The 26,972-nt window shown below is 45.7% G+C and overlaps 1 protein-coding gene across 1 annotated transcript; it reads left to right on the forward strand.

The window, feature by feature from the left end:
* Window positions 1–26,972, forward strand: ATP1A1 (ATPase Na+/K+ transporting subunit alpha 1). Its single transcript, XM_030266142.4, has 23 exons — window positions 1–295; window positions 7,769–7,873; window positions 9,094–9,153; window positions 10,177–10,380; window positions 10,733–10,846; window positions 11,338–11,472; window positions 11,629–11,746; window positions 12,205–12,473; window positions 13,489–13,687; window positions 15,079–15,188; window positions 16,596–16,730; window positions 17,253–17,445; window positions 17,917–18,092; window positions 18,639–18,775; window positions 20,069–20,219; window positions 20,747–20,915; window positions 21,512–21,666; window positions 22,003–22,126; window positions 22,906–23,051; window positions 23,178–23,308; window positions 23,869–23,970; window positions 25,046–25,137; window positions 25,526–26,972. The coding sequence occupies exons 1-23, from the start codon at window positions 284–286 to the stop codon at window positions 25,552–25,554; spliced, it is 3,066 nt and encodes a 1,021-aa protein (XP_030122002.1). The 5' UTR covers window positions 1–283; the 3' UTR covers window positions 25,555–26,972.

Below are 26,972 nucleotides of genomic sequence, written 5' to 3' on the forward strand. Positions count from 1 at the left end.
ACAACGGGCTGGGCGTGGCGGCGGAGCGAGCCTCTTTATGCGGCGGGAACCCGGCGGTTGCCGGAGCTCCGCGCGGTCGCGGCAGCGGAGAGCAACGACTCGGGCGGGGGCAGAGGGGGGCGAGGCGAAGGCGAGGAGCCGAGGAGGAGGAGAAAGAAGAGGAAGGAGAGCGCCGGCCGGGGTGCTCCTATTGTTCCGCACCTGCGGCGGCCGGGACACGTGGCGCCGCTGAGCCCCGCTCCTCGCCCCCCGTCACTCGGCCCGCACGGAGTCGCCCGGCACCATGGGCAAGGGGGTGAGCGGCGAGGCCGGGCTGGGGCGGGAAGTGGGAAATTCACGGAGCCGGACGTGGCCGATGCCCCTTTCCCTTGGACGAGGCTGCGCTTTGTGTGTGAGCCGGGGCGGCCACGTCGGGTCGGGCCGGTGCGGGGGCGGCCATCGGCGAGGGGCGCCGTTGCCGAGCCGCCCTGCAACGTGCGAGGCGGCCGCTGCCGCCCGCGGGAAGGAAGAGCCGGGCCGAGGGCGTGGCGGAGCCCGGTGCGAGGAGCCGGCTTCCCAAAGCCCCCGGCTCCTCCTTGAGGCCGTGTCTCCCCGACCAGGGGCCTCCCGTCCGCCCGCAGCCCCCGGGGCTGGGTTATCTGGTGGCCTTGCGGAGCTGGGGAGGGAGCGCGGCTGCTCCCCGGGCTCCTGAGGGTACTTTAGACTTTCCTTGAGACACGAGGGCCCGGCGTGGGGGGGCCGGGGGAAGGGAAGCCGGCAGCGCTATTGGGGCTAGTTTGCCTGCTGGTAGCAGTGAGGGTGTGAGGGGAGATGGTGGCAGAAGGGAGGTGGATACGCCTGAGGTCTCCTGCTCGCTGGGGAGATAACTTCTTGCAGGAGGCTGTGCAGCGGTTTCTGACCTGGATCAGCATTGTTTGTACCTTATGGCCCATTACAGGGCTATAGGGAGAAGTCTTTCATTCGGATGGTGTCTTTTAACTATAGTAAAGTGTATGTGAGGGCAGTTGGGGGATGTTGTGCTCAAGCACCCGTGTATGGAGTAGAGACACCCCTTGGCTTGCTCTGATTTCATTTTATGTGAAAAAACTAGAGACCGGTTTCTGGGGCTTGTTGCTTGGATGTTTGTTTTTTCCCTTCGAATGCTTCCGTGTGTATCTTGTGTAGTTGGAGGTGTGTAAATTTATGTTTGGTTTAGAAGCATTCCTGTAAAATGCCCAGCTTTCTGTGCTTCCTGAGGAGAAGGGTGACCGTGCAGGGCCATGGCAGCGGTGGTAGCATGTTCCCTGCCAACAGGTGTTCAGTGCTTCCCAGGCGCTGTTCAAACATTGGCTTGACTTTGTATTGTCCTCATCGGTGCCCTACAGCAGCAGCGATGTTGACATAACTGCAGGAGTAGTAGGGAGAGCTGCAAGAACATGGCTGAATGGACAGTTGCTGGGAAAACGGGGTTGAGGGGTGTGTGGGGTGGGCTTTCAGCGTTTGTTCTGGGTATGGGGTTTCTTTTCCTACGGAAGTTCTTCTGTTGCTTGGCAGCCCAGCCTGTTGTACTTAGGTCCAGTAGGCAACAGGCGGTATGGACAGTAAAATTCATGTAGGAGATAAAACACTGAGGAGAGATCTGGCAGTGTGGGCAGTGTTCTGAATCTTGTTTAAATCATCAGAGCAGCCTTTGAGTTGTGTGTGTAGGACTGCAGCACAAAAGGCTTCAGGAGCTTCGCCTGCCTTGGTGGGACTAATAGGAGGGACAGATGCTTTCCAATGTAGAAAGCTGTCTTGCTCCATTTCAGATTTCGGAGGTTGCATGGATAATAAAGCAATTAGCCTGAAACTGAAGCACTGCCACAAGGAATAATTCAGGAGGGATAATACTGCTGCCTCATGCTTTCTGGTAGCAAGTCACAAGATTTGCTTGTCAGTGCTGAGAATGTGTGCATATGATTTGGGGACCCTCTGAAAAATGGGCATGTGAGAGAGTGAGGCAGTGAAAAAGGCAGAGTGTGGATGCAACGCTGAACAGCATGTGCCTGCCCTGAGTTAGGGTGCCCAAAAAGGAAACTTCTTTCCCATGGGTGCATGGGATGGAATAGAAAAAAAGAGCCTAAGTGTGAGAAAACAAGTTTCTTCTCTCTGTGGCTGTGAGGATAAGCTGAGTCTGTTTTACTTTAAATGGTAATGGGGCAAGGGGAGGGCCAGCTGCTGCTATGCAGCCCAAAAAGCAGATTATCCAGTGGGGGAGTGTGTAGTGTGTAGCGGAGGAAAGCACTCTGGATTTCATTCCTGTTCAGAGCTGACTGGAAGCTGTTGGTACACAGCAGCATGTTTCAGTCCATCTCCCTCACCACACAGGCATAGCACAGAGTCGGTGGTGTGTGCTTTGGGTCACTTCTGGAGGTCAGCTCTGCCTTAAAGGCCATGAGGAGGAGATGTCCTTAATTCAGGTTGTATTTTCTAAATAAAGAAAAGTGTGTGTGAAGGCTTTTTGAAGCTGGGTGCTGTGATCAAGTACCCCTGTGTTGAGCAGAAACACCTCTTAGCTAGCTTGTATTTCCTTGAATCCCAGTTAAGGGTTTTTTCCCCCCTGTCAGAAACTACAAAGGTTTATTGCATAATGGAACCAACTGAGGGGAAATAATGCAAATCAAAGCAGTCCTTATCTGGTGCAATTTTAAAAATCTTAATATATTACCTTCCCCTTCCCCCATCTTCTTCGTTCCTTTATTACTATGACTGTTTTATGACAGTTCACTTTTTATTACTATGGCTAGAGGCTTTTTGCCAGAGAAAAAACCCTGGGCCTAGTCAGCACGTGTTTCTGGAAAAATAGGGGAGCAGGGACAGGGATCTCTGGCAAGTGAGGTGAGCTGTACAACCCACTCCAGTTTTGACCTGATGAAAACTACAGTTCATCCTTCACCCAGGCCTTTCCAAGGGATAGCCTTCATCAGCTAGTCTAGGGGAAAACTGGGTCCAGTCCACTCAACTTGATGTGTTTGCCAACTGCTAGGGATGTCTGGAGTTATGGTGACTACTACAGGCACAGAAGTGAGGAAGGTGACTCTTTGTAGTTGGCACAGCACCAAAAAACCCAGGATGGGCTGCTCAGCTGTGCAGTGATGACATTTGGAAGTGTCTGCTCTTGGGTCTCCACACAGCTCCAGAGCAGTAGAGATGTTGGTCCTAATACCCAGACAGAGCTTAAGGTGTGTGGGTGGTCATTGTTTTATCCTGATGATTAAAAACCTTATTAGGTTTACATCTCTTCTCATGTCAGAAGAGCTTGTCCTTTCATAATTTGGGAAACAGCAGACTGCAATTACTACAATTAGCAATTAGACTACAATTAGCAATTACTACCTGTTGAGTAAAAACTGCCTTATACTAGATGCATCTAGATGCTGAGAGTCTGATCAATTGATGCAGGTTAAATTTTTCATTCAAGATAGGAGATTGAACCTAGTTCTTGGGAAGGAGTAAGAAGATCCAAAGCCATTTCTTGCTAGGATTACATAGGGTCATGGAACAGTTTCCAGTCCAATAGGTGGAGTTAGTTTTATGACTCATCTGGTTAATATATTTACTGTCTCATAAGGCAGCAGGACAGTAACTTTTCTGTTTTCTCTGCACAATTGATTATAATGACATAAGCAGTAAAACAGATCAGGCCTCCAGAGACTGTATAATTTGTTTTGGCTCTTACTTGACATTTCTTGTTGGATTAGGTGTTCTTAGAACAGGGTACTTCTGAGCTTGTCTGCTGATTTGTACCCCTCCTGTTTCCTGGTCAATCATGGCTTGTATTGAGAACATCAGCCATGAATGGCTCAATTAGTCCAGAACGGAAAATCATCAGCTGTATTTGAAAGACAATAGGATTTTCTGGGGATGTATAAAACTTCTTACGCTGGTGTGTACAAATGTTGTGCTTAAGCCAGTGGAAAAAAAAATAAATCTTGCATGGAAAAAAAAGAAGCTGCATTGTTTTTTTTCCAAGGCAGTTTTGATGAGTCAGTTCTTGGGCTAAGTCAAGGAACAGGGGTGACATTTCTGATGAGACAGACCTTCCTTTGTGTTCCGGCCATGTGATTAAATCGTGATAAGATGTGGCTGTGGAGTACCACAGGCCTTTTTCTCTTTGTATAACAGGAAAAGAACGGAGAGCAGGGAAATCCTACAGCGCCGAGGTGGGATGAAAACCTCTTCCCCTGGCAGCCCAGCCAGCACAAACCTTTGTTGAACAGATTGGGCTCATCTTGCAGGAAGGGAGGCAATGGCCCTGGAGGCACAGAACAGGGCAGGACTTGGACTCTGATGTGTGTGTCAAGTTCAGATTTGAATGATGGAGCAGGAAGTTCGAATTCTGCATGAAATGATCCTTTAACAAGAGCTGAAGCTGATTCTCCTGACTTACTTTTCAGTAAGGGTAGAATGTAGTACTAAAGCAACAGAAGGGAAAGTACTGAAAATATTGTGCTTTTTTTTTTTCAAGCTGAGGAATTGCTGAGCTCCTCCATAACATAGACTCCAATAAGATAGACTCTATTAAGACCCAAATACTTGGATGCTTAGAGAAACAAGTAACTCTATCCAGTCTTTGTTCTGACTGAAGCTGATCGCTGGGGTTTTTTGGGGTTTGGGTGGTTTTTTGGTTTTGGGGTTTTTTTGGGTTTTTTTGTGGGTTTTTTTTGTTTGTTTTTTGGTTTTTTTGGTTTTTTTTTTAAAGCAAATCATGCTTGAACAAGGCCAGTGAGCCTTTTCATGTTTGGCCACTTGTAGGTTGATTCAGCTGCAGCTGAAAAAGCCTAAGCACCTCTATATTCCTGCATTATTCACTGCCCCCAATGAGCTGAGTAACTGAATTTCTCACAGAAGTTTCAAAGAACCCAGGAGGTTTTTAGATCACCTGCAAGAGCTTGCCAAGCTTTTTTTGGGGAGAAGGGGTGAAGCTGAAGGTGATGGAGTGGTGGTCAAACATGGCACTAGATCCTTCACCTTCGTTAGGAATCATTTCTCATCTCAAGCAGTAATCAAGAGGCATGTATTTTGTGCAGGGCAGTGTTTGGACTTGTCTGCCATAGTTCCAGCAGAAGTCAAAGTTGTTTCCTTCAGAGACTGAAAGATGTTTCATGGTGGCTTTTTGTGAATTGCCCTGTGGCAAATTCCTGTGATGCTGGAATGCAAGGACCTTGCTGGTTTAAGTACTGTGGCTTTCTCTTTTTTAAGAAGGGAAATGGGAGTTTAGGTGCAGGGTAGAGAATGTCAGGAATGCTGACAGTCTGGAGTTCTGTGTCCTTTTCCTGGATCAGTGGAGGCAAATAGCTTTGTTCTGTACTTAATAAAAACTGTTTCCATTGCACAGCTCGGTAGTGGCGTGTAAAGCTTGCCTTTACTGAGCAGGGCAAGGGGAGACTTTCTGTGCAATGTGGAATGTGTGACTATATGGCTGCAGAGTGTTGCACACAGAGCTTTCTCAGCACAGTAAAAACCCTTGTCTAGATGTGACTGATGGGTTCTTTCAGAAAAGTAATGATTTTCCTTCTTTTTCATGCAGTTTCACTTTTGGTTTTGGTTTATACTTCTCTCGAAATAGATAATAATTTCCTGTGCTAGCTGCTCATCAGGACAGGTCTTGGATCCAAACAATAGTTCCTGTGTCCAGGTCACTCTCAGGAATCCAGCTTTCTGGAGTCCAGTTCGTGGTTTGAGGTGTTCATGCAAAGAACAAGCAAGGCAATGCCTTTGAAACCTTTTCTTAATCTTGTTAAAGATTTGACTCTGGTGCCACTAAGTGCCGTTTCATCTTAAAGTTCTTCTTGGGGATCTTATTAGGTGAAAATCTCATCATATAAAACTTGGCAGAGTGTGGGGGTGTAATTGGTCCCACAAAGAAGGGAACAGAGGATTGTCTTAAGTGATGTTTATGTGCACTAAATCATCCTTTGTTTGTTCTTAGATGCTTGTTTACCACATTATGATTGATCTAAATCTTTGCACAATTTCATGTAGAATTAACTGTAATAAAAGTGAATAAAAATCGTACTGAATAAAGAGGCTTTAAGCAAATCAGCTGCTCTGTGAAGTGTAAGCAGGACTAAGCACAGATTGAATCTGCAAAAGTGTACTGCTGCTTTGTATACCATTCCTGCTGCTCAAACTGCCATAAATTGAAAGCAGATTTCTGTTGTGTAAACTGGCCAGCTAGTTTGCCAAACTGAGAATGAAAGTGTTGGAACTTAGCCCCCAGAATAGACCAGCCAGAGGTACCACCTCTTACTTCAGTTGATAGGCTGCTCCTCATCACCAGAGGAGGTGGAAGGCTGGGAGGGGAAAGGAGGAGTTAATGTCTTGGAAACATATGTTTGCTCTCAGGAATTGGTTTCTTCTGCTCTTCATCACTTTTTCAGCTTGAGCTGGGGCTCACGCGTCAAGACTGCCTGAATAGTGTGTAGCTTGCTTTCCTCCTTGCTAGGCTTGCACAATGTCTGGGTCTAATCTGTGTGTTTGATATGATACTGAGCAGACTTCTCTGTTCACTAGCTCATTTTTGTTATTTATTGTAGTGGCATAACTTTCTTAGAATCATGTAGGTTGGAAAAGACCATTAGAATAGTTGAGTCTAACGGCTAACCCAGCATTGCCAAGTCCACCTCTAAACCATCTCTCCAAGTGCCACATCTATACATCTTTTAAATACTGCTGGGGATGTTGACTCAACCAGTTTCCTGGGCATGGTATTCCAGGGCTTGATAGCCCTTTCCGTGAAGAAATTTTTCCTAATAGCCAAAAACCTCTCCTGGCACAACTGGAGGTAATTTCCTCTGGCTTCTTGGGAGAATAAACCAGCACCCACCTGGTTACAGCCTCCTTTCAGGGAGTTGCAGAGACCAATAAGGTCTCCCCTGAGTCTCCTTCAGGTTCAGCAACCCCATCTGCTTCTAATCAGACTTGTGCTCCAGACCCTTCACCAGCTCTGTTGCCCTTCTCTGGGCACTCTGCAGCACCTCAATGTCCTTCTTGCAGTCAGGGGCCCAGAACTGGGCACAGCACTCACGGTGCAGCATCACCAGTGCCAAGCACAATGGGACAATCACTGCCGTGGTCCTGCTGGCCACACTGTTGCTGACACAGGCCAGGATGCCACTGGCCTTCTTGGGCGCATGTTGGCTTGTGTGGAGCCACTGTTGACCAGCACCCCCAGGTCCTTTTCTACTGGGCAGCTTTCCAGCCACTCTTCCCCCAGCCTGAAGAGCTGCCTGGGGCTGTTGTGACCCAAGGGCAGGACTCAGCACTTTGCCTTATTAAACCTTGTATTGTTGGTCTTGGCCCATCAATCCAGCCTGTCCAGATCCCGCTGCAGAGCCTTCCTGCCCTCCAGCAGATCAACCCTCCTGCCCAGCTTAGTATTATCTGCAAACTGACTGAGAGTGCACTTGATCTGCTTGTCCAGATCACTGATAAAGATGTTAAACAGGACTGGCCTCAATACTGAGGCCTGGAGAGCCCCACTGGTGGCCAGATGCCAGCTGGATGTAACTCTCTTCACCACCAGTTTCTTGGTTCTAGCTGTTTTTCACCCAGTGCACAGTGCACCTGTCCAAGCAGCCTGTTTCGCCAAGAGAATGCTGTAGGAAACTGTGTCAAAGGCTTTACTAAAGCTTTAATAAACTGTAATAATTTTGTCTGCCTGGCAGTCTTGTGTGTATAGTTCATGTCTACTGCTGTGGAATTTGACTGTAAGATGTTTCTAATAATACTGTGTCTTCCCTTGTAGGCTGGAAGAGACAAGTATGAGCCCACTGCTACATCAGAGCATGGCGGAAAGAAGAAGGGGAAGAAGGAGAGGGACATGGACGAACTTAAAAAAGAAGTTGTGATGGTAAGAGTGTAGGGCACAGAAAGAGCAGCTTTAAGGATGTTTGCTATGTCCAGAGCCTTGTGCCTAATTTGACTATAAGAGAAATGAGCTGGTGTGCTGACGGTGTGGTGTGACTGAAAGCGCTGATCTCCCTTCTCCTCCCCTCTGTCCCCAAGTCAGATGTGCTCTAAGTGTTTCAGCATCAAGAGGAGCACACAATAGACCCTGGCAACATCACTTCTCAAAAGGCACTTGACACAGAACCTAAGTCTGCACTTGCCTGCAGTACCCATAGCACAGGGTGGATGTATTTCCTCAGCCAGGCGAGCGCTCTCTTCATAGCAGCATTACAGGCTTTATTGTGCTGTCATGTGAGTGGGACTGCTGTTTTCATTCCAGCTGAGGAGTTGAGGCTGTACAGCTCCATTTACTGCTGGCCTCTGCTCAGACTGACCTCAGTGTTATTCCTTCTAATAATGTTTGAGGCTGTGGGGAGTGTCTCCCATCTCCATCTGTGAAAGCTGGATGATGCTATATCTGTCTGTGAACATCATCTGGCTTAGATCTGCTGTCCTTAAAGGTGATGCAGATTTTGTTTCTGTTCGATGAGTTTGAGACTGGGCTTTAACATTTTTGACCCCTCTGTTAGGAAGAGGGGATTCTAAATATTGCAAAGATTACGTTCTGTGTTCAGTAGAGATGTGTACTTAAAGCATCTGCTCCTCCAGTACAACTTTTTAAGTGAGGCACTGCTCTGAACCAACTCAATCCAACTGAAAAATAGCCAGGCTGTGAAAAGAAGCCTCTTTGGGGAAAGAAACACTTCCCCCAAAGTAGTGCTTGATATAGCAACACTACTTAAAAATGTGTGAAATTACAGGTTTAATCTTCTGTACATTCCTACCTTCCTTCCCAACTCCTTTTCTTCCCATTCCTCTCTCAACCTCCCAAAAAAACCCACCCACTGAGGTTTCACAGAATCTGCTCGGGTGTAAGGATTGCAATGAGAGAAAGTCAGACTTTTTCAAAAAAGCTTTCAAGTACCCAAATAGTCACAAGAATTCCAAGGATAAGACTGTGCTGAATTCCAGAATGAGTTTGAGATTTCTCTTCACAGAGAGGATGAACTGGAGTCCTGGTATCACATCAACTGTTATAGATAGGAAACCTGGGGTGGGAGGTGGAATCGCTGAGCTCTTTTCACAGATTCTTTTCTGATCCAACTATTTCTTGTCTTTCAGGATGACCACAAGCTGAGCCTTGATGAACTTCATCGTAAATATGGAACAGACTTGAGTCGGGTAGGTAAACATTGTATTCCTTCCCTCTTTGCCCTGATCTGAAAAGAAACAGCCACAGCTCAGAGCATTTCACAAAGGGAGATCTGGGTGGTCTGAGTTTGGTATGGGTTTTTTTTTTTTCTTTTTTTTCTTTTTTTTTTTTCTTTTTGTGTTTAATCTCCCCTCCTCCAGTTAAGTTTCTCAGGCTTTGGGAGAACTGTTGAATTCACAAATACTTTTCTTTATCCTCCCACTGTACAATTTGACTGCAATGCTTTAGTGACTTCTTCTAACAAAGTCACTGTTATCTGCCTCTGAGTCGTTCAAGGTCAAGTTGATTCTTGGTGTTATTTTTTTCCGGAGGAGCACGCAATGAAGACAAATGTTTGTTATGTTGCAGATGTAGTCTAGAGAGCTAGGACATACCCAGAGACTTAATGATGGCTAGTACCAGCTAAAATTCTGCCTTTGCAGTAAGAGGTGTGCAAATGTCCTAGGCTACCTTAGAGTCCAGTGCAGAAGCCCTGCAGTGGTTTTACACTTTTGCTGTTGTTTGCTTTGCTTAATGCATTTCTTGCATAATTGCATATCACATAAAGTCTGCTCTTTAAAACAGTACAGAGGTTTGCATTTTTGTGTCCAAGATCTTGGCTTCTGAAAGCTGAACTTCCTGGAAGGCTGTTCCAACATGCCATCATTTTATGGCCTCCAGCTTTCACTTGTTCCACAATTTGATGATGATGGTTGGCACTATGCTGTTCCTCAGAGCTCAGAGTCTCTGGCTGTAACCTTCTTGCCCTGCCCTTCTTCTGTGTTCATAAGCCCATGGCCTGCAGGCTCCTCAAGTAGCATTCAGCATCCTGTAGCTCCTGTTTTGGCATTCAGCTCTCACATCCTGCACTTGTGTTGTGGAACCCTGGCAGCTTTGGACATCTCCCTTTTCTGTTAGCAGCTCCTTGTTGCTGCAGTAGAACTCAAGCAAATTCAGACCTACCTTCTGCAGCTGGTCTTGCCACAATGCCTAAAAAGGAACCTGTCTTGTAGGGTTTGACTACTGCACGTGCAGCTGAGATCCTGGCTCGTGATGGCCCAAATGCCCTCACCCCCCCACCCACCACTCCTGAGTGGGTGAAGTTCTGTCGGCAGCTCTTCGGAGGATTCTCGCTCCTGCTGTGGATTGGTGCTATTCTGTGTTTCCTGGCTTACGGCATACAGAGCTTGATGGAGGAGGAGCCCAACAAAGATAACGTAAGTAAAAATGTCTGGTTTACCTCAAAGGCAGGCTGAGCAGCCTTTTGGGCTCTAGGCAGATTAATTTCCTTTAAGCATTCAGTCCAGAAGCTTTTCCCATAAGCACGGGAAATGCAGTGTGCAAGCTTAACGTGTTGGAGTGCGTCCACATAATTAAATGAACAGGCAACTTCCTTTATGTTGTGTTAACAACACTAGCTTGTGGACATCCTTTGTGTTAAAACTGAACAGAGACTGCAAGTACCTTCATGCTTGTGTTGGGGCACTTAAATGCCAGGCAATTAATTTGGACAAACTGAAAACCTTTCAGGCAGATTGTCCTCTGACTCACTTTCTCTGCTCTTTGTAGCTGTACCTGGGTATTGTGTTGGCAGCTGTGGTTATCATTACTGGCTGTTTCTCTTATTACCAAGAAGCAAAAAGTTCCAAGATCATGGAGTCCTTCAAGAACTTGGTGCCTCAGGTATGGAATAAATAATTTCCTTGATGTCTGTCAAGCCATAGCTTGTTCAAAGGTATTAATTGTTTTAAACACCATCTCCAATTTCAGGGGCCTGGCTGTTAATGTGGGTTACTAGCTCTTAATTTTGAGGGATCTGTGAGACTGCTCCAAGTAGCTATGCTAATAGGCCAAGGTAGTTCCTGAAAACCTGTGGGTTCCACCAGCTTGTTAACAATCATAGGACACTTTCTCCATAGTTTAGGGAGTTCAGTAACTGGTATGATTTGCATTCCTTCAGGGACAATCTGGATCATAACTATCACACTGTCACATTGGTAACAAGAAGCTTTAATATAAGGAAAAAACCTTCTTTTCCTTAATAACATATATTAGATATAAACATCTTTTAGTAGAAACCTTGCAGAAGCATAGCATAACTATTTTAAGATTCTCAGATCTTTAGAGCCTTAAGAGTTGCTTTTGACACAGATTGTTTCTTCACTGTCTTTCAGCAAGCACTTGTAGTCAGAAACGGTGAGAAGATGAGCATAAATGCTGAAGGTGTTGTAGTTGGAGATCTAGTGGAGGTAAAAGGAGGAGACAGAATTCCAGCTGACCTTCGGATCATATCTGCACATGGCTGCAAGGTACATTAGTGACAGGCTGTTGGGAAACTTCATTCTGAAGGAGGATGAATTAGTCTCTATGCTGTGAATGGGGGCTGGAGTAGAGGGGAAGGATGGGGAAGGTACCTAGTAGGCATCTATCTGCTCATATATGACAAAGTACTCTCTTTCATGTAGGTGGATAACTCCTCACTTACTGGTGAATCAGAGCCTCAAACCAGGTCTCCAGACTTCTCCCATGAGAACCCACTGGAGACCAGGAACATTGCCTTCTTTTCCACCAACTGTGTGGAAGGTATGTGTGTCTCCTACTTCTCTGAAGTATGAGCAATGATACTGAGCTCTATAGATAAGCAGTGGGAATGCAAAAGCAGGGTGGAAGTTCCCATCAAAGTCTTTGCCCATTCCAACTGCACTACTGTAGAATGGGTAAAAGCCCCACAGCACTACTGGGTTTTTTCATCTTACTTCTTTCAGAGGAAAAGCTATGTGGTGTGTCTTCTAGCCTGCCTGTTTTATTACAAGTAAAAAGTGTTGAAGTGCAGATAGGATAACGTGAACCATAAGGCAGAGCTGTATGTAGTACTACAGCTGCCGCAGAAAGCAGGAACGTCAGACATCTCTGGGCAGGACTTCTGTTGCAGCTCTGAATATGGGGGTTTTGTGCTGAAGCCCGCCCAGGACATCTCTTCCACACCTACAGGATATGAAGCTGTGGTCGTTTTTGTTTTCTTAAAGCCATCTCTCTTCCAGGCACTGCCCGTGGCATTGTCATTAGCACTGGGGATCGCACTGTGATGGGCCGTATTGCCAGTTTGGCTTCTGGACTGGAAGGGGGGAAAACTCCAATTGCCATGGAGATCGAGCATTTTATCCACCTCATCACTGGAGTGGCTGTGTTCTTGGGTGTCTCCTTCTTCATCCTGTCTCTCATCCTTGAGTACACATGGCTGGAGGCTGTTATCTTCCTCATTGGGATCATTGTTGCCAATGTCCCTGAAGGGCTGCTTGCAACAGTTACGGTGAGTGAAGTTGGAAAAAAGATTGAATTTGGTGCTTAAGGAAGTGGAGTGCTTTATATCAGTGTGCATTCAGAGAGGTGAACACTGAAGTAATGGAAGGTGAGTGTGTAGGGTTGGGCTTTCTAAGTTCAATGTGTTTTAACTAATTGCCTGAATCAACATCAAGTTCTGCAGCAATTTAGCTCATAAAGATGGGTCCCTAAGTTAGGCCTGCACGGAGGCTTGGCATCATACAGCTGAGGTGAGCAAGACGAGGAGTTCCAAGTCCTGCCTTTTTCTGTGGCAATAAGGGATTTCCCTGCTGCAACCATTAGGGTTTCTACACCCACATGCACACCAGCCCTTCCAACCCGTAAGGACTGTCAGAGCATCCAGCAAGCTTCACTCTAGCCTCAGCTTTTGGTCTAGGATCTGTCAGAGGTTTTTGTACGTTTGGTTTCCTGAAGAGGTGGTGAGAGCATCTATCTAGGAGTTCTTTGGTGTACAGAGAGTGGTGGTAGACAGGAGAAAATGCTTCTGTGCTGCCTTAGGAGCAGAGTAGCAACCAAGCCAGGGAATGAACAGTTGGGAACTGGAACCAGATAAGAGCCTCTAGCAAGAAAGTGAGCTGGAGCTGCTCACTTTCTACCCCAGCAACTTGCAAGCCTTATCACCAGGGCTAATTTGGGCCTTCTCATATGTGGCTTGCCTTCACCTATTTTGAGAACTCTTATCATTGGGAGGTGGCAACTTTGACTGAAATGTTAGTCTGAGGCATGTTACTTCCTTCCTAATACACTGAGTAGTAGGAGGCTGAAGCCTTTTCTGGAGGTTTTGTAATGAGGAAAATGTCATTTAAACCTAGCACCTGGGCTGAAATGTTGCTGTTTGTTTTGCAGTGGCAGGATGAGGAGGGAGTTAGGGAATCGCTGCAGGGCATGGAAACTGGTTGTCATTCCATGTGCACATTCAGTTGGATAGCAATGTTATTACTGCACAGGTGCATCTAACCTAACATCTTCTTTCTTGTCCCCAGGTATGTCTGACACTAACAGCCAAGCGTATGGCTCGTAAGAACTGCTTGGTGAAGAACCTTGAGGCCGTGGAGACCCTGGGTTCCACATCCACCATCTGTTCTGACAAAACAGGCACTCTGACACAGAACCGTATGACAGTTGCCCACATGTGGTTTGACAATCAGATCCATGAGGCTGATACTACAGAGAACCAGAGTGGTAAGACAGCCTCTCTGTGCTTGAGGCATTTCATTTAAAAATGGCTTTTTCTGAGCCTGTCTGGACACTGGTACTTCTAAGAACCTGTATTTGTAGCTCTTCAGTCCAAGTGATGTTCACAATGCAAGGATTTCTAATGTACAGTCTAGAATGAGCATAAAAAAAATTTAAATGACACATAGAAAGGTTTGCACTGTAACATGATTCTGTTTAATCATTAAATTTTGTTTAGCTTGCCTTTTGTGTAGAATTACTCCATTGGAATTGGAGCCTCCTGAATGTTCAACCCCATATGTTTGTCCTGTACATAGAAATATTTGCAAAGTACCTGATTATCTTTGCTAAAATGTATCTTGATGAAATTGCTCAATCTTAAGTTTGTTGAAAGTAATGACAGCAGAAGTGTTGGCCCTGATAATAATTACTTGAGGCTGAACATAAATGGCAAGTTCCCATGTGGAACTAGATGGTTGCCTTTGGACAGGAGTTTTCCCAGAACATCCAGGCTGTGTTTGCATAGTGCCAGCAATTAATGTAAGACTTTAGCAGGAAGTTTCTCCTAGTTGATAAGAATCTGAAATCTCAGTGTGCTGTACAACTGAGAGAAATGCTTATCTCTCCTGAACTGTTCAATACAACTAAACTTGGGAGTTTCCTAGCTGTTGTCTACCTTGTGAAATGCTGTGCTTGCAACACATTATTAGCATAAATATTTTTCCAGTGGTGCTGCTGCACCCTGCCCCGAACCAATCCAAAACATTGTGCCTATCTGCACCACTTTAAAAATCCACTTTATTTAACACTAATGCAAAGTAACAAGCTATAAATAGATCTTTTGGAAGCCCTAGACCAGTCAAGGGTTGGCTTGGCTGCAGTGGAAGTAAACCTAGAAGATTTCACTTCATGGAAAGTATTTAGGTTATCGGTTAACTGTCTCTTCAATTCATCTCCTTTAAAGCCAGCTTAAGAGCCAGAATGAGAGAGTATCTTAATTTAAGCATTGTTCCTTTGGGAGCTCTTTCATCCAGTTCCTGGGTTGATGGATAAAGTAAGACAACCTAGACGTAGAACCCAGCATCCCTTACTCAAGCTCTCTGAAACAACGTTATCTGTCCAGAATTCGTTGGCTTTGTCAGTGTGTCCCTCTGTTGCTGCTGGATACAGCCATTACTGGAATCTTGAAAGCAGTGGTGTTCTCTTGCACTTCTACTGTCTTAAAATAATCAGCTGCTCATCAATTATCTGGGAAGGGAGGAGGAATGAAAGAGATGCAGTGATGCTCTCAGTGTTTCCTGCTTCTGAGATAAAGGTTTCTTGCTCTTAAACCTGTGAGATTTTGAGCTTATGTGACTTTGAGGGGTGGCTTTTTGACATACTTCCTCTGCTTTCAGGTGCTTCCTTTGACAAGAGCTCAGCCACTTGGACTGCTTTGTCCAGAATTGCAGGTCTCTGTAACCGTGCTGTGTTTCAGGCTGGCCAGGAAAATGTACCAATTCTCAAGGTGAGTTCCCAAAAAGTGTTGGTCTTGCTCCTCACCACCATCCTCTCATAATGGTAGTGAGATTACATCCTGTGGGTCACACAAACCTGCAAAGTAGAGGTAGCTGCCACTCTTAATCTTTTCTGCAGTCTAGCAGTCTTAGAGGAAGTGTGCTGTGGGCTGGGGAGATGGGATTGAAAAGACTTCCCCCCCCCCACCCCTCCCCCCCAGCAGAATCCCTGCCATCTACTGCCATCTACACTCAGTTTGGGAGGGCAGATATTTCAGACAGGGCTAGAAAAGACCATAAAGATTTGCTAGGCATTTCCCAGTATTTGGTTGTTCCAGGAATTGCTATCTCTGGCATTTGTATGCTTCAAAGCCACAAACACCTGGTGCTGGGAGAAATAAACATCAGAGCAGGGGGAGCAGTGGCTGTGGAAGACTGTCTCTAGCCAGTCTGCTCTCACTGGCAAGTCTCCTTAAGCTTTCACTGGGTCAATGCTGGTGCAGATGCTGGCATAGCACCAGTTCACATTCCTCCTTCTGAACTGTGACCCAGCCAGGGCTGAAATTAACTGTACAATGCTTATAATCTGTCAAGTATTAGTCATGTTGCTTAATAAACTTATTCCCAAGGGTGTTCTGATGCAGTGGTAGTAGAGATGATGGAACAAGCTATTTTTCCCCAGCACTCCTCTGACTGTATCTTAAGTCTACAAAATGTGACCTGAAGTTAAAGAGCTGGAGTTCTTCCTGTTTAAGGAAGGCTTGGGAGAGGGAAGTTTTGAGAAGTCTTTCGATAGCAAAAAGTAGTACAGAAATGAACAAAAAAGTTACTCACAGACAAAGAGAGAGACCAGAAGGGCAAGAAATACTTGGTTTCAATTGCAGCAAAGGAAGCTCCACCAGGACATTGAGCACATACACATCTCCTGGGCTGAGAACTCCCATCTCTACCAGTGCCAGCCTTTATGGGGAAGGGACAGATCAAATTTCTCCCAGAGGCTTGATAAGTTGGTGTTATCTTGGAGTGGAAGAGCACATGGAAGTATTTCTGTGTGCCCGTAGTCAGTCTTCATCTCATATTAGCATTCTTCATGGCAAGCAGCTTTACAGAAGTTCTTCTCAAAGTTTACCCTCCAGCCTCACTTAGTCTGACTGTACCTGGTTATGTGCCTTTTTCTAACTCTTTTAAAGGGCTTCTTGACTTTGTCACAAGAAGACTGGTGTTCTCTCAAGATGGGAGGGCTGGCTTTCTGAAATGCAGTATTTGTTGGTACTAGATAATAGAATTATTTCTTCTTTGCTTTCATATAATGTTATGTAGAAGCTGGGACTGAGCTGTGATGAATTCACTCTTAAAATCTATTTTAAATATCCAATCTTCTGTGGTTGTATGTTTTGATAGTTGTCTTTTTTCCTCAGAGGGCAGTGGCAGGAGATGCCTCCGAGTCTGCACTTCTGAAATGCATTGAATTGTGCTGTGGTTCGGTCAAGCAGATGAGAGAAAGGTATCCCAAAGTGGTGGAAATACCATTTAACTCTACCAACAAGTACCAGGTGAGCAGGTGTCCTCTTGAAGGGAGAGCTGCTGTGTGAAGTACTTGTGTAAATTTGCACACAGTGTGCCTCAGAACTTGTTCTGGCACCCAAATCTTGTCTAGCCATTACTTGCTTGAAGGCTGCTCTGTAAATCAGATCATAGTTACATGTGAAGGAGCTGCACTGACACTAAGGTGTTAGCTGCTAACAAAGGGTCAGACATGCTGTCAACCTGTGTAGCAGTAATGCACAGAGCATGGAGTAACTCAAATCTGGGAATAGGAGTGAACTGCTGAGAAGTGACCTTAACAGGTGGCACTTGAATACAGAAAGGTCATCACAACACCTGCAGTTATACATTAATGCTAAAGAATGCACAGACTCCTTAGTTTGTAAACCTCTTTAAAGTGTGGGCAATTGAGAACTAGAGCAGAATATCACAAATGGCCCTGAGCTGCCATAGTTGCAAAACACTGATGTTGATTACTGTGTCCTTCACAGTACATATTTATAGAACAGATTCATTTCTTCCACTTTTAGCTGTCTATCCACAAAAATGCAAATCCATCAGAATCCCGTTACTTGCTGGTGATGAAGGGAGCTCCAGAGAGGATCTTGGATCGCTGCAGCACCATTCTTATTCATGGCAAAGAGCAACCACTGGATGAGGAAATGAAAGATGCTTTTCAGAATGCCTACCTTGAGTTGGGAGGCCTCGGGGAGAGAGTGTTAGGTAAGGAAAACCAGCCTGATTACACTGGAAAATATTTATCCTTCATGTTCCCGTGCAGTCCTCACAGATTAAGTGAAGGGTCACTCTTCCTGCAGTGTAACCATAGTATTAAGGTCACTTCAGCAATCCATGTAGGGACAGTCCTGCCTTTAATCTAAAAAGCAGTCTGCAGGGTTTGGTCTCTCCTGGCAGTGAAGTTACAAAATGCAGCAAAGCATTTGGGACCTTCCATGGGACCACACAGTATTGTTGGGTTTATTCCACTGCACAAGAACCAGGCTGTGTCTGGGCACCTAGCCACAGCTGGTGCTCCAGAATAGGAGCGTGACTCCTGTCTCAACAGCCCTGGCTAAACCTCTGACTAAGCTGCCCTGTTATTCTTGTGCAGCTGTTTGCAGAAGCAGTAAGTGTTCACTCTCTCTGCCTCCTGATGTGTAGAAACAGAGTAAATGTGGGTTTGATGTTTTACAGGATTCTGCCACTTGGCTCTGCCAGATGATCAGTTCCCTGATGGCTTCCAGTTTGATACAGATGACCTGAACTTCCCTGTAGACAAACTCTGCTTTGTAGGACTGATGTCTATGATTGACCCACCTCGTGCTGCTGTGCCAGATGCTGTTGGCAAATGCAGAAGTGCTGGGATCAAGGTAATTTATTCCTGGGTTGAAAATCACCTCACTTTATACCTGTGGAAATAAAGGGCTTCCTTGACCTCCTGTATTACTGTAGTGTGAGTGAATGAAGTAATTGGTCAGGATAATTACTACTGCTTCAGGCTTAATTTCTAAGTTAAATACAAATGGTGGTGTGCTCATGAACTGAAAAAGGATTGAAACTCCAAACTGCTAGGGCCCTGTGGCAGATGCTGAAAGCATAGGTGTCCCAAAGCACATGATTTGGCTCAGGGTGAGTTCTGCATGTGCCACAGTACTGACTAAAATGAGAGGGAAGCACAGGCTGGAGACTGATCCAGCTTCATTAGCTCAACATGAACAATTTTTTGTCTTCCATCCACCTCAATCCCTCACATACTGGTATCAGGTTACTGCCTGTACCTCAGACTTGCTCTGTGCTAGGGCTCACAAGTAGAACAAAAGACTTGTGGCATTTGCAGTGTAAGGGACCCTGCTTTTTTGGGCAGCATTGCTCTGCAGTACAGGTAAGGCTTTCATGGCAGTCTGTTTGCATTTCAGGTTATCATGGTTACTGGAGACCACCCAATCACAGCCAAAGCCATTGCCAAGGGTGTTGGCATCATCTCTGAGGGCAATGAAACAGTAGAAGATATTGCTGCTCGACTCAACATTCCTGTCAGCCAGGTCAACCCTAGGTAATATCTGCTGGGAAATGCCAGAGCTTTTAAAAGAATTCAGCGTTTGCCTCTCTCCTTGCCTTGGTTAATCCCTCAGCATCTCCCCCCAGACATGAAAAGCTTGGCTTTTTGCTTAGCTCAGCATATTGTGGCTCTTCAGTGTGTCTCATGAGTTATGTGAAGAATGCACAAGGTTGTATTAAATGTGCAGATCTTGTGTGTGGGAAGTACTTAAGAGTAAGACTGTAAGGAGAGCAAAGGGAGTAGGACTTATGCCAGATAGAGGAGTTGACACTAGTGCATAGCTACAAGAGGAATAAATGTAAAAAGGGAGCTCCTTGCTCTTAAGGGTTACTAGCTGGGACTGAGGCATCCTCAGAAAATGTGCTTTGGCATAAGCAGGCTGTTTGCAGAATGGCTGGGCTGTCTGCATTGCTTAGCTTGACCCAGCCTGTGTTTGGGCTGGAGGACAGCCATGTAGCTTATGAACTGTGAATAGAGACACCCTGTGAAATGAAATTGCTTGGGGTATTTTTTGGTTGGGATTTTTTTCTTTTTCTTTTTTTTTTTTTTCCTAGATTCTGAGGGTAACTTCAAAACCCAGCAATGCAGGCTGGGATTGGCTGGGCTGTATGACTGAGCAGGTCAGCAGCTGGCTCCAAGGGTTGGGAAGGAATTTCCCTGTCTAAACTGGGTGATGTCAAGAGCTGTGTGGATAGTCTCCTAGACCTATAAGGGATGGTATGCTGGGCCGGAGAGATGGTATTTTGCTGCAGCATGTAGGGTACCAAACCAGTCTAAATATAACATTGCACACTTTTGTGGCTGAAGGGTGTAAATTAGTTGGAACTTGCATGGTGTGAACACTCTGTGAAGAACCATGTGTCACCAGTCACATGGTCATCAGTCTATTGCAAAAAGGATTGCCTGCAGAAGACAGCAGCATCTCTTGAAACCTTGGAATCTAACTACGTGAGCCAGGAGTTCCTTTGTTTTTCAGAGAGGCTAAGATTTGTGGAAACAACTAGTCTTTGCCTTGATGCCTTTTAGAAAGCTATGGAAAGAATTAATTTGCTCTTGAGGTTTTTTGTCTGTTGCTTGGTTCTGTTTTGTCATCATTTTCTTGGTGTTCCCCATCTGCCTCTCAAAATTTTGAGCACCAAACCTCTGTTTAGAGGCTGCCTGGATTAGTATTTAGTCACAGCAGAAGTTGGTCTTTCCCCAGAGCACCGAAGAGCCTTATTTTTATGGGGCAAGTACAGCTCATGAGAAACTTACTGTGAAGTAAAACATACCTTATCTTGTTTTCAGGGATGCCAAAGCTTGTGTGGTTCATGGGTCAGATTTGAAGGACATGACTAGCGAGCAGTTGGATGACATCCTGCTTCACCATACAGAAATTGTCTTTGCCAGGACATCTCCTCAGCAGAAGCTTATCATTGTGGAAGGCTGTCAGCGACAGGTAAAGAGAGGGAGAATAAGGATGTCATATTAGAGAAATGCCCAGACATATCTATGTAAACTACCAGGCAGTTCTGTTGTTGAAGTGCTAGGGCTAAGTGTCCTCAGTGCCCTCATGCAAAGGGCCAGATTAAATCTGTCTGTCAGCAGCCTTCAGCTGCTGATGTCAGGCTGCTCTACCACACATAAATATAAGGGTCTGACAGGAAAACATCTTCAGTCTGTACTGAGGTTTTGTTCTGATCCTAGGATGTTCATTAGTAAATTTAATTCCTAAATTCTCTGAATGTGCTTGGGAGAGGAGGATCCGACATGCTCATGTGTTGTCCAGTGTCTCCTTTGGAGAGAGCAGCATGGTTCTCTTGATGAGCCTGATCAGAACAGGGAAAGGGTGAGAAGGAACTAAGGTTTCTTTATAGGAAAGTGGAATGTTTTTTTGTGCATCATTCAAAAGGCAGGAGAAAGCTTTTTTGCCAAAACCATCTTACATGATGATTTCAGTCGTGCTGTTCCTCTCTTTGTGACTAGGGTGCCATTGTAGCAGTCACAGGTGATGGTGTGAATGATTCTCCAGCCCTGAAGAAGGCTGACATTGGTGTTGCTATGGGTATTGCTGGCTCAGATGTCTCCAAGCAGGCAGCTGACATGATTCTGTTGGATGACAACTTTGCCTCCATTGTGACTGGGGTTGAAGAAGGTGAGTTTATAACTTGTGTGCTGTGGCAATAAAGTAACATGCTTCAGCATCCCCTCTGAAATAAAGGCATCTGGGGGCTCTTAGAGCTTGCTCCATGACAAGAGTTTTCAAGGAGAGCAGCATTCTTCCTCCTCCCTTCAAAGTTTTATTTCTTTCCCTGGGTGTTCTGCATGATCCTGTGGGGATGGGTAAGAGTAGGAAGCAGCTGAGTAACAGAAGATACTTTGTGCTGTTGCCTAACACGTGACCTTACAGTCATCTTTGCCAGCTGAGTGTGACGTTTTCCTCCCTGATGGAGAAGTAGCTCTCAAACAGGAGCAGAACTGAGGGTTCCCTCCAGGGACTTTCGATGCTGTCCAGAAACCAAGGTTTAGTATCCTACTGCTGTATGCAGTGAGCCCTGATTGCTGTGACCAGAAGTGTCACTCTCCACAGGTGTTGCTGTGCATGGAGCCATCTCACCCTTACATACAAGAGAGCCCTTTCATTTGCTGCACTAGCATTTTGCCATTTGGTGTTAGCACTGAGGCTGCCTGTGACCTGCTTGGCTTTTGCTGACAAGTGAGACTTACCCTCTTCTCTCCTCCTTGCCCCAGGTCGTCTGATCTTTGATAACCTGAAGAAGTCTATTGCCTACACCTTGACCAGTAACATTCCTGAAATCACGCCGTTCCTGATCTTCATCATTGCAAACATACCCCTTCCTCTGGGAACAGTCACCATCCTTTGCATTGACTTGGGCACTGATATGGTGAATGTGGTTTTTTTGTCTCAAGAAAAAATGTGAATGTTCTTAGGGACCCTAAAGAAAGGACAGGTGGAAGGAAAATGCTTAAATAGTTTTCTCTGGTGTTCTGATGTAAAATAAGCAACCATCTGATGCTCCTTTTATTCACATTTGTCTCATGGCTCTTGAGTCTGAGGATCTTTCAGCTCCCTGTATGGACAGACTGGGGAAGGGGAGGGGCTTAAGGTCCTTTTGAAGTATCACTTTTGGGGAGTGCTGTTTCTGGCACTGAATACATGGGGCAGGGAAGACTGCAGGGGAGAATTGAAACTCGTCTAAGAGCTGTCCTGCCACCCTCAGGTCCCTGCTATCTCCCTGGCATATGAGCAAGCAGAGAGTGACATCATGAAGAGGCAGCCCAGAAATCCCAAAACAGACAAGCTGGTGAATGAACGGCTGATCAGCATGGCCTATGGGCAGATTGGTAAGCTGCTCTGTTTTCTCTGGCACCAGTTTGAACGTGGTGGTAGCAGGGATTGTACACAGTCTTGAGTCAGTGACTTCTCTGCTTATTTTGGTAGGGTTGAGGTTTGGGGTGTATAAACCAGAACCTCGGGCAGTAAAGAACTTGCCATGATTCTTCTCCCGTGGCTTGTGCAACTTGATCCATTGAATCGCTTTCACAGTAATTTTGTTTAATTGCACAGCACTGTAAAGGAACTGGCTGACAACCAGCTCTCCTCCTCTGGTTCAGACTTGTTCAGCAAGAACATAGACCCCATTGTTAGTTTAATTAGAAGTAAAGGATTCTCTCCAGTGTATCCCTGAACACAGAGCATTAGGAGCCTTGATTAAAGGCAGCTACAGAGATGTGCCCAGTTCACAGGATGGGAGCTCATGCTTAATTGCAGCAGCCCTTGGGAACCTTCTTGACTGTATTTTGCAAGGGTTGGGGGTGGGCAAGGCATAATAAGAATACAAAGAGAGTTTTATATTGTGTCTTTGAGTATGGTGCCATCACAGCACAGGGCAGAACACAAGTAACTCTGTACAAAGTTGGGGGCAGAAGCTGTTCAGCAAAAGGGTTGCAGCTGAGTTTGATGTTAGTATGAACTATTTCTACTGCTGCTGCCTGGGACATTGAGCCCTGCCCTGCAAGGAGTAATTTTTAAGGTGGTTAGGGTTTCCTGCAAACTGTTGTTCTGTTATAATTGCTCTGCACAGTAGCTTCATCAGTTTTATCATCCTTTCTTACCTGTTTAGGTATGATCCAGGCCCTTGGAGGTTTCTTCACCTATTTTGTAATCATGGCAGAGAATGGGTTCTGGCCTTCTGGCTTGCTAGGGATCAGAGTTCAGTGGGATGACCGATGGATTAACGATGTAGAAGACAGCTATGGGCAGCAATGGGTAAGTTTTGAGGCACAGCTTAGTGGCTGCCAGCCAGAATATTAATGCCTGCTGAACTTGGTGTGAGCACCAGAGAGCAAAGGCAGCATGTCTGAACAAATGCTCTCTGCTTTGTCTGCTTCTTAGACCTACGAACAGAGGAAGATAGTGGAGTTCACTTGCCATACAGCCTTCTTTGTCAGCATCGTGGTCGTGCAGTGGGCAGACTTGATCATTTGTAAGACCCGAAGAAACTCTGTCTTCCAGCAGGGGATGAAGTAAGTCAGCCTGTCCATGGAAGAGATTTAAAATTGGACTCTGTGTGTTCTCCAGCACATAGCATTCTAGTCCTTCATCCCAGCAGTGTCTGGGTGTTTTGGCAAAAGTCTTGACTAGACTGCTTTGGTAGTAGATGAAAGAAGACTGGGTGCACTCTTCCTTGTAGACTTGCAGGTCTCAGGTGGAGACAAAGGTGGCTTCTGTTGGCATTGTCTGTGGGAGCTAGCCCACCTCAAAGGACACTTGCACTCCAGCACATAGCCTTGATCTCCTGATCTTGTACATGAAGAGATCTTATGACACCCCAGCCACCTCCTGAATTTGCGGTGAAAGCAGTTGCTGGTTGACTTGATCATGAGCTGTCTCTGAAGAAACTTAAAATACCATCATGGCAACTCTACTGTTGCCTTGGATGGATGGCCTGGTAGTCCTCACCTGATGACCTTCTGGGCTAGACTGCAATGTCTGTTTCCATTCATTCCCATGTGGCAACTAGGTGTTTTTTAGAAGGTCATCTCTGAAAGCACTTTGTCCTTGACTTCTTTCCTGTCTCTTCTAGGAACAAGATCTTAATATTTGGTCTCTTTGAGGAGACTGCTCTGGCTGCCTTCCTGTCCTACTGCCCTGGGATGGATGTTGCTCTAAGGATGTATCCTCTGAAGTAAGCTGCATGTGCTTTTTGTGTAACAGACTGTACCACAGAACAATAGTGCTTGGGGTAGGGAGATGGATAAAAATAGTTGTGAACCAGTGGAGCATCAAACCTAGTTTTAAGATTTCAGGCTAGAGGGTTTCAGCGATTCTTTTCTGTTCTGTGGCACACTGGGGTTTTCTTCACTGTGTGTGGAATGTTTATGAGGAGCCTCCTGTTCAATGCCTCACTAAAAATCAGCAATGCACTTCAGTACCAGTGTGCTCTAGTGCAGCTGTCTCTTGCACTTATTTTCATGGAGTATTTTTATGGGTAGGGTCCTGCACCTCCAAAGAAAGCCAGTTGCATTGCTGTAATTCATAGGCCAAATGACTCTTGGGTACTGAAGAACTGCTGATGACGTCTTGTCCTTTTCTCCTCCATCCCTTGGGAAAAGAACAAGTAGTAAAGTCTTTTAAAAGTTGCTACGTAAATGCAGATGACCAGTTGATGCACAGTAACTTTCCTAATGGTTGGGGAGGTGCCAACATTTAAGGTGTTGCTCAACAGCATTGCAACACTTCATGGCAGGCTTTAGTCTTAAGCCAGAGGACTGTTCAAAGTTTAAGTGTCATGAAATCTTCATGGAAAAAAAAATCTGGGTACATCTTGCATTCCAAGAGTTGAGTGCTGAAGTGTGAGCATTTCCTAACAAGAAAGTTGGCCTCTGCCCAGTGCCTGCAGCAGCTGGATGTCAGTATGTGTAAGTCACGAGGGAAACAATACAGTTCCAGTAAGCAAGGCTCTGGGCACAAAGGTTGTGTACTTAGAGGAAATATTGCTTGATTGATAGGTGGGGAGGTGCTAGTACAGAGATGAGCAAAGGTGCCATGACACGCCTTGTGTTGGAGTTATTATCCAAAAGTGAATTAATCTATTGCAGCAGAAAACCTGGTAGTAATTCTTGGCTTGGAGGATTCTTGACTGAACTGGCAAGCTGGGTCATGCCAGCCTTCTTGTGCTTGAGTGTGCCATCAAGTCAAAGCTGTGCCAGGCAAAGAGCATCTCCACAGCCTGTGTTCTCACTGTCTCCTCTCCCATACAGGCCGACCTGGTGGTTCTGTGCTTTCCCATACTCCCTCCTCATCTTTGTGTATGATGAAGTCAGAAAGCTCATTATCAGGCGCAACCCTGGCGGTAAGAATGTGCTGCTCGTAAACCCCGGCAAAGCTTGGGAACCCCTAAGCACTATTTGGGGCTGTATTTTTCTGTGTTTTCCCCTTAACATTAATTGTGCAGTTAGTTCAAATTAAGGACTTCTTGCTACATTCTCTTGCATTATATAAAAGTACAGAGGCACTGAAGTAGATGGAAAAGACTCATTAATGCTTGGATAGCTCTAGAAAGCTGGAAGGGGTCATGAGAGTGGGGAAACATCAATTTGGCAAGATTTTCCCATTTGGCAGGTCACTTATTAGCTCAGGTGCTACAGTGCAAGTTTTGAAGAAATGAAAAGGAACTCTCATGAGCCTCATACTTGGTTTGCCTTGAGACTAACTGTGCTTTCTCCCTCCTTTTCCTTCAGGCTGGGTGGAAAAAGAGACCTACTACTAAAAAGTATCTGTAAAACATTCCACGCACAGCCCATGCCACCTCTCCACCATCTCCCCTGTGTGCATACTTCATCTTTGTAAGAGCAGAACTGTCTGAGCAGGAGTGAGCTGAAAATCTAAAGGAAACATGAAGAAACATGGACTGGAGGAGAAAGCAAGGGGGAGGTTGGGGTGGGGAGGGAATGTCCGACCATCAGTCCAGGGGGTGAGAGTTTGAGTCGTTTTATGTGCCTTTATGTTTTTGTAAAAGGAAACTGAAGATTTTATATGTGGATTTTTACAAATAAAGATGGATTATAAGAGGATGCCCCCACATGGTCTTAGGTGAATGTTTTTCTTGAAGCAAAAACTGGTTCAGGGCAGCCTCCCTACCCTGGCTTAGGGTGTGGTGGTGAGTGCAAGGGTTAGTCCCTGGCTTCCTGTTTTTGTAATAGGGAAGCAGAGCTGCTTGACCCACAGACAACAGCATGTGTAAAAACCCCAGTGCACCTTACTCTAGCTCGGTGCTTAATGCTACAAATTGTTTGCCAGCACGTGCATCTAACAGCCTAAAGCTCAGGAAGCTTTAGGCTTCTTTGAGCAAATGGAGCACTGAGTGGAGAGAAGAGCTGGCCTGCCTTAAGGGGCTCTTCGCTGGGTTCTGAGTGAGAACAGGTTTTCACTGACTGGCACTTGGATCTAAGCAACCTTGTTCTCAAAATCAACACTGATTTTCCTGCTTGCTTAGCCAAGCAAGGGATAGTGTTTCCTGGTGTCCTCTGTGCATGGCACTTGCCCCCTCCTGATCCTGGCTCGTGCCTCCTGTGGAATGAGGGCAGGGGCTGATCATGGATTCTGCATCCTCCACTCTTGAGGAAGGTGTTGCTGTTGTCTGGGGTCTGAGCTGTCTCTGTGAGCTGAAGTGAGTCATGCTGCTTCCCTCTGAGTATCTAACCTTTTTCTGTATGCTTTGATTTACTGTTAATGCCTGTATGGCTCTCTTTTGTGAGAACTCTGTGAGAGAGCTGGCCTTTTGCATGTGGGCAGTCACCATGAAGTCCTAATTATTCATTGCTCCTAGTGCTGTTCTCCTTATGCAAGCTGGAGATGCTTCAAGCCCTGTTCCTGAACTACTGGCCTGTGCCCCTCTTAGAAATGTGTCTATCTCTGCAAAGGATCACTAACCACAGCACTGAAAGGCTCTGCAATTAAAACTCCATGTTGGCATCCCTCTTTCCTCATAACTTTTTGGTTTTTTAAGGTGGTGTTTTAAAGCTGGGTTGCTTACCTCATGTACTGAATATAAACTCAGAAAGCACTAGGGAGGGAAAAAATGAGAAGTTGAGGGTGGCAACTGTTTCGACTTTGTCTTGGACACTACTGTGGAACCCCCAGTTGGAGATGATTAAAAAATAATAATAAAGTCTTCCAATTGTTGGA

The sequence above is a fragment of the Taeniopygia guttata genome, chromosome 1 (assembly GCF_048771995.1).
Source record: "Taeniopygia guttata chromosome 1, bTaeGut7.mat, whole genome shotgun sequence".
In the NCBI taxonomy this organism is placed as follows: Eukaryota; Metazoa; Chordata; class Aves; order Passeriformes; family Estrildidae; genus Taeniopygia; species Taeniopygia guttata.